Source organism: Quercus lobata, chromosome 10 (assembly GCF_001633185.2).
Source record: "Quercus lobata isolate SW786 chromosome 10, ValleyOak3.0 Primary Assembly, whole genome shotgun sequence".
NCBI lineage: Eukaryota > Viridiplantae > Streptophyta > Magnoliopsida > Fagales > Fagaceae > Quercus > Quercus lobata.
In genome coordinates, this window is record NC_044913.1 from 50,226,392 (window position 1) to 50,234,628 (window position 8,237).

The 8,237-nt window shown below is 34.0% G+C and overlaps 1 protein-coding gene across 1 annotated transcript; it reads left to right on the forward strand.

The window, feature by feature from the left end:
• Positions 1–318: 318 nt before the first annotated feature.
• LOC115964908 (UPF0481 protein At3g47200-like) lies at positions 319–4,293 on the forward strand. Its single transcript, XM_031084134.1, has 4 exons — positions 319–364; positions 2,561–2,577; positions 2,789–3,873; positions 4,270–4,293. The coding sequence occupies exons 2-4, from the start codon at positions 2,562–2,564 to the stop codon at positions 4,291–4,293; spliced, it is 1,125 nt and encodes a 374-aa protein (XP_030939994.1). The 5' UTR covers positions 319–364; position 2,561.
• Positions 4,294–8,237: the final 3,944 nt, after the last annotated feature.

Genomic DNA, 8,237 nt, shown 5'->3' on the forward strand with positions numbered 1-8,237 from the left:
ACACTCGAATTCACACAATATTTTATGTCTCATGAATTTTAACACTTTCACACAAGTCTACCTAATTTATTTGAAAAAGCTAAAATCCAGCTAACAGTTAACACATAAAAGGTGTAAAAATGGGTGTTACATCCCTAGCAATGCTCGCCTAGGACTGAGCTATTCTTTTTAGTCATAAATGCAATATAATATTTTCTTTTAGACACAACTGGTTGTTGTACCTTCATGCTTTCATACTTCAAAAATAAAACAAAAACTCAGTAAAATCCAATTAACAAGATTGCATGAGTTGTTGATAGTTAATTTGTACTTACAGGGTCGTTCTTTGAGGCTTTCAATCAGCAGCTACACTTCAATAACCGAGGTAGGTTTTAATAACATTTTGCACTCAAGTATTTTTGTCTATCAATGTATTTATTTATTTTCTCATTGTTATCTTACTGAAATAACATTGACTACACATTTAAAATTATATACAAATTAGATTGTAATTCATGTTTATGCATGGAATCATTTAACAATGGTGAAAGTGAAGTGATTTTAGTTTACCTAGAAGCTTATCTGGATGGAGAGAGGAGTAGAGGAAGGGGGCCAGGGTTAGGTTTGATCGTAACCTCATTTGAATGTTTTTTGAGGTGGGAGGAAGGGGGATTTAGAGGGGTCACAACCCCACTTTTTTAATTCTCCCAATTAGAAAATTTTGGAGGGTAGTATTAGGAATTTAACCTAATCCCTAAACCTATGAGAAACGAAAAATAGATAAAAATATATGCCAAGAAAAATCACACAACATAAATATTTACAAGGTTCAACAATGTGTCTGTGTCCACAGAGTTGCAAGGATTTAAGGAATAGAAAATACAAAAGTGGCCATATATATAATACAATTTTCAATACATCAAACCCTAATCCAACGCAATAGCATATATATCCCAAACAATGGATCCAAAATGAGTCAAAAAAATTTCCCGTAGCAAATCTCCCATTAAAAATCGTAACGCATCCAAATTAGCTTGGATCACAAACCGGATCAAACACAAAACAAAATCCACATAGCCCAATAGGGAGTAGGGGGGAGGGTTTAACTTATATTAAAAAATTTAATTGTCAATTATGCCCTTATGATGTCAATTTATATCTAGTTCCTCAAAATAAGCAAGTATGGGTCATTGTATTAAATAAATTTAATTTGTCAATTTTATCTTTATGTTAATTTATAGAGTAATGTTATATCCACAAACTATTTTATAATATTTTTACAAACTATTGATGTAGTAAATTATTATTGGTTCTCATCGAGACCCACCACTAACATCACTTTTTTATTTACTAATAACCACTCACTACATAAACAGTTTGTAAAAAAAGTTATAAAATAGTTTATGACTTTAGCATTTTCCTAATTTATATGATCATTCCCCTCCCTATTTAATTTTTAAACATCCAAACAAAGAGGAGAGATATATATTCCCCTTCCTCCACTTAATTTTTAAAACATCCAAACAAGAGGAATGAATAACAATTCCCTCCTCTCTCCTCTCATTTCCCCTTACTTTTTACATTCCTCTACCTCCAAACTTCCAAAAACCAAAAAAGTGAGTGAAGTGGTTACCTTAGCTTTAACACTTGATATTTGGAATGAGTCACTTTACACCAAAAGTAATAAAATTAAAATAAACACTTGGAGTGAAATTAGACTACAATTAGAAACTAATTTGGATTCTTATTGTACTTCGAATATATCACTAGCTTATAATCTATATGTGCATGGATGGATACTATATATATATACACAAATAATTAATTCAAATCGAGCCATCTTATATTCTTTACGTTTAAATACTTGAATTTGCATGCAACTATAATTGACACATAATTAGAATTAAATTAGAAAAGACACTTTACATAAAATCGGAATCCATTTAAAATCTAAAGATACTTGACATCAAATAATAGAACAATTAAAATCACATTTAGCATAAAATTGGAATGCAATTTAGAGTCTTCATTGAACTTTCTCTTCGCTTTACTTTATGACCATTTAAATTTTGAAACTAAATAAAATTCTATTACAATTCCAAAAATGATCATTAATTCAAGTAAAAATATTTAAAGGAGAATTTTATTGACAATATATACCAAGTTCTGAAAAATTACTACCTACCTTTTAAAGAGATTTTCATGATAATTGAATAACATCCTAGAAAAAAAAATAAACAATAGCAAAATTCATAGTAATGCTTTTAGCCAAAAAAAAAAAAAAAAAAAAAAAAACATAGTAATAGAAAAACAGAAATTACATTGTTAAGTAAAAATTAAATATATAAATAGTTAACCAATTGCCTTCTTTCTCTTATTGAAGCGGAACATTCTTCAATACGAACAATTTACTCAGCACTCTATCACATGATTTTTTTTTGAGAAGGCTATCACATGATTTTTAATAATATTAAATGATTTTAAGTGCTTAAATTGTTATCCTATTAATTATTGTTTTTTCCAAAACCAAAATTGAACTCTCTCATTCAAAATGGAGAGTCATTTACAATCTGATTTCTAGGATGATGATAGTAGACGATGATATCTTTGTCTTGTCCATGCATCATGAGTAATCACCTAGCTAGTTTTTCCACATTTTAAAAATATTTTTTTACAAATATCACCTAACATTTCTAATGCTAGTGGGTCTTGTGTTTGTCATAAGGAAATTTAAGGAGGACAACTTGAGAGATGACAGAATCAACTAGTATGGAAATTCAACCAGCAATTGCTTCAATAAATAATGAAGATCAAAATACTCAAAAGGAAGCAGACATTCCAGGTGGAAATGAAAAAAAAAATGATGAGCTGATAATTGAAATTAGAAAAATGGTCGAGAGGCCGGAGATTGAACCATCAAAACAATGCCGTATCTACAAGGTCCCGAACCCGCTCCGAAAAGGGAATGAAGAAGCCTACACTCCTCAGGTAGTTTCAATTGGCCCTTTTCACCACAAAAACGAAAGATTGAAAGCCATGGAAGAGCATAAAGAGAGATACTTCAGGAGTTTTTTGCAACGGAGTAAGAAAAAGTTGGAGGATTTAGTAGGCGTAATAAGGGACATGGAAGAAAGCATTCGCGGGTGCTATGAAGAAACTATTGACCTTAACAGTGATAGGTTCGTGAAAATGATACTGCTGGATGCCATCTTCATTATTGAGCTTTTCATCAGAAAAATTTTAATAAGTCAGATAAGTGATGATCCTAATGTTGTGGATCCAAGGTCTACTTTTTTGAAGGTTGACTTACTATTACTTGAAAATCAGCTTCCATTTTTTGTTATTGAGAAACTATACGACCTTGCAATTCCATCTCCCTCTGATTACGGTTTTCGTGAGCTTTCTATTGACTACTTTACGTACCTCAATTTGCAGTTCATACAGACCACTCCCAATGTGGAAATAGAACACTTCACTGGTCTTATTAGAACCCTTCTGCTACCTCCACTCGAGAAGCTACCAAAAAGAGACAGTGAACTGCTTACACATTTGTACTCTGCAACAAAGCTCCATGCGGCAGGAGTAAAGTTCGAGGCTGTTACAAGTACATGGTATTTTGACATAAAATTTGAAAAAGGAGTGTTGAAATTCCCAAAATTTGAAATAGAGGACAAGACGGAAGTAATTTCTCGAAACATTATGGCATTAGAGCAAACTCGCTATATAGAAAATGCATACTATACAGATTACTTTATGTTGTTGGATTTTCTCATCAATACTACCGAAGATGTGAATTTGCTTTGTGATGAAAAAATCTTGGATAATATTCTAGGTGACAACGATGGAGTAAAATCTATGATTAACAATCTTAACAAAGGTGTCATAGGGAGTAGGGTGAGAGATGATTACTTTCATCTCTGTAAAGAGTTGAATAATTTCCATGACAATCTTTGGCACAAAAGGAATGCAACATTAAAAAGTCAATATTTTAACACTCCTTGGAGAACCGCTTCAACAGTGGCTGCTATTATTCTTCTGTTGCTCACTTTTATACAAACAATATGTACTATCATCCCATTAATATAGCTTCAAAGGCTATATAATTTGGATGGTTGTTCCCTTTTCAATGGAATTGATCTTGTCCATGTAAAATACACAAATTATGTATTTCTTTGTTATTAGAGTGCAATTTAGGAGTGTAATTTATAATTTACCTTTATTATTAATGAAATTATGTAAAATACACATCATGTATTTCTTTGTTATTGTTGTGTTTTTGCATTCTTGTAGGGTACTAGCGTATCTCCACTCTAAAATTTGAACAAAATGCCTGGAAGTTTGCGAGGCAACAATCAATAAATACTTCATTGGACGTGTTGAACCATACATATCTGATTTAGTGTACTTGGTGTCGTAGCTTATAAAATCTCTGGAAAGCATTCTATATAGGTTATCATGATCAAGATTGTGTCTGTAACTTTGAGCTAGGCCTCATGGGCTGGGCACATGTCTTTCCTTTTGGGCTGGCTTATAAAATAGACTGAAAAACTTGTGGTCCTTCTTTACTTGAGTGTTGGCCCAATTAATTCCATGACCCAAATCTAAACTTTATCAATCCTGGGACTTGTCTAGACCATCAATTTGGGTTATTGACTTTGATAATTTGAGGGCTTTGTTTTGTGAATGGGCTATTGGGCTTAAATTTGAGTTTTATATTAATTGATACAATTTGTGAGTGATTAATTTAGGTGGCCTGATTTAGTTAGAAGTGGTATTTAATTTTCATGGCTATTGGACCGTGGGCTTTGAGCTGATTATGGGCTCTTAGAACTGTTGGTCTAAAAAAAAAAAAAGGATTTTTCATATCACCTCACTAAAACATCCAAAAAAAAAAAAAAAAAAATTGGTACAGGTAGAATTTCAAACCACAAATATCTTACAACAAAAATTATCAATTATATTGCTAAATCACACATATAAAATAAATAAAAAAAAAGTTTAAGCCAACTGAAACAATAAAATAAATTATATTGCTAAATCACACATATCCCACTAAACTATGTGTGTCAATTTGTTATTGGTCCATTGACGCAAAATAGAGAAGCCCCAAAAGATGCAAACCAGCGCGATTGCACATGCGTGGCACGTGCTACAACCTTTTTTTATTTAGAGAACTTAATATGCACTCTCTGGTCTGTTAAATTTCTCTTTCTCTATTCTTTTCTCTCACAGTTTCACTGCACTTTTTCGCGAGAGTGCGCTAACCCTTCATTGAAAACCCCGACGGAGCTCAGATCTACTCACTGAACAGTTCGCCGATATCTCCAACGGTATCCTTCCACATCTCCTTCTCTCTCTCTCTGAATCTATATATATATAATGCGTATGTATTCATATTTTTATTAAATTTCATATATATATATATATATATATTTTTGGATTTGGAGTTGAAGATCTGTGTGAGTTTGACAAAAGCCACATAAATTATGATTTTCCTCTCTTAGATTTTGCAGATTTAATGAATTAATGGATATTTAATTTTCACTCGGAAATGAACTTAGGTTTTAGTTTCATTTTGGTACTGTAGGTGTTGTATTTAATTGCCAATTTTATTTTATTTTTAAAAATTTTTGGATTGCATCGAGTTGTTATTAATCTGTTTTGGAAAAGAAAAATGAAAAAAAGGGTTTGGGATAGGAAGAATAAGGTTGTGAGATGAGAAGAATGTTGTGTATCGAATTACAGTGAATGTATTTGGGTTGAAAAGGGGTTAGGGTAGTAGGTTGGGTGAGATTTGTAAGAGATACAATGACAACAAAACAAAACATAAAACCTCAGTCTCAAAACTATGAGAGTAGTCGCAGGAGTTGGGGTAGTGGGGGTTTAAATGTAGGTTCTCCCAAGGAGGAGAATTGGACATTGGGAGAAAGTTATTTAACAATATGGGAACTAAATAGGATTTAGCAGATTCAGATTTTTTGCCATGAGCCTTGTAGCTTAGTGGGCATTACTTGGTCTCTTTATGAGGAGAACCAAGATTCGAAATTTCAAATCTCCCTTTCCCCAATTATTGTCATAATTGAGTTATTTTTAAAAAAAAAGGATTCTGGTTTTTGTGAGACAGGTTTAGTAGCTTTTAATTTTATGCTTCATTTTAAAATTGTGACTCACTGTGTTGACATATAATCAGAAACTGAAAATTTTGGTTTTGAAATTCAACAATAGTAGTCTCCTTGGATTACTCAAACCTGAGCTGTGCTTTTGGATGCAATTGTTACCTTGTTTTTTGTTGGGTTCAATTACGGAAATGTACGGTTGGAAGGCAACATTAAAATGTAAATATTTTAACACCTCTTCGAGAACTGCATCAATAGTGGCTGCTATTAGCCTATTATTTTCTGGTGCTCACTTTTATACAAATAGCTAGCATGTTCTATCATCCAGATAGCATAAGTTCAAAGGCTATATAATTTGGATGGCTGTTCCATGTTCAATAGAATTGATCTTGCCTGTGTAAATACACAAATTATTTCTTTCTTTCTTTCTTTGTTGTTATTGTTAATTTAATTGATCTTGCCTATGTAAAATACATGATTGCTGTGTTTCAGCATCCTTGTAGAGTACTAGTTTTGTATCTCCACTCTAAAATTTGTTTGATTGATCCTTGAACAAAATGCCTGGACGTTTGAAAGCCAACCATCAATAAATACTTCATTGGAAATTGGTTATCAATCTTTAGAAAGCATTCTATACAGGTTTTATCATAATCAAGACTATGTTAATGCTCATGCTTGTAAGGTTGAATTTATTCAACCATCTAATTGGCTTTATTCCGTGCCAAATTTGCTTGTAATTCAGCATTTAGTAACCCTGTATTTAGGTGGGTTTGATGTAAGGGTAGTGAGTGAGATAGAGTGAAGATTGCTCAAGAGTGTGCAAGAAAACAGAGACTCGCGGCTGGGACTCGCAGCTGCAAGCCGCCAGACGCAGCACACATGCCAAGCATGCTGGAAGATGAACAGTCATGCTAGCTGGAGCACTACAGGACAAAACTGGACAACTGGCCATACGGTCATCTCGCGACTGGATCTCGCGACTTGGTCAAGCCGCGAGCCACCCCTATTTTGTAAAACCTGACGTTTCACATTCCTCTCCCACTCCAGTATAAATACCCCTTTTACCCACGATTCAAAGAGAGCTTCCAGAGAGAATTTTGAGAGAGAAATCCTAAAGAAAAACAAGATTGATTCACCCACAATCTATACCTTAGAGTCTCTTCAAATTCCTCAACTCTCTTCCCCTCCATTGTCAAATCCTTGAGAGGCATTATACCAAACCTGGTTCTCACCATCATCATCACTGTGAGACAGTTGTTTGGATTTCTGGGAAGCAGTTAGGAAGGAACCAATCTTCATTGGTTGATGCTATGGTCTAGTAGCGGAATCCGGGAAGCTAGAAAAGAAAAAGGTTCGGCGCAACCTCGTTGGAGCAAGAAGCTTGGAGGGCTTAGGTGCACTGGGTAGATTAGGTTTGGAGGGTCTATTACTGTCCTTGTATCCCAACTGTATTTTCTAGTGGATTGTTTACCGCTTGGAGGGCGGCGGAGAGGTTTTACGCCGAGGGCTTCGGTTTCCTCTTCGATAACACATCGCGTGTTGTCTTTGTGTTTGCATCTTCCTTCCTCTCTATCTTTGCCTTTTCATTATCTGCTGTGGATTTTAATTTGTTATGGCTTAGATAGTATTTAATCAATTTCATATTATAGTATATGTTAAGTTTCCGCATACTAGTTGTTTAACATATTGCTTGAATTGGTTAAGTTGTATTTTGGGGGTCTAAACGTTCAAAGGTGTTTTTACACGTTTTTGAACTTTCAATTGGTATCAGAGCAGGTACACTGCTATTGGTTTTATTACCATTGTGTGATCCTTGACTCCCTTTTGAGATGGATAGGTCTCAATCCCTAAATGCACCTCCATATTTTGATGGTAGTAATTATGTTTTTTGGAAGGTTCGCATGAGAGCTTTTCTGTGTTCTATTGATGAATCTGTTTGGGATGCTGTTGAGATTGGTTGGACTAGACCTGAGGCAGCCAAATCCACTTGGGATAAGGCAGCACTTGCTGCATCCAATGCTAGCAGTAAAGCACTCAATGCTATTTTCTGTGGTGTGTCTCCAGATGAATTTCACAGGATTTCTCACATTACCATTACCAAAGAAGCATGGGAGATTTTGGAAACCACTTATGAAGGCACGA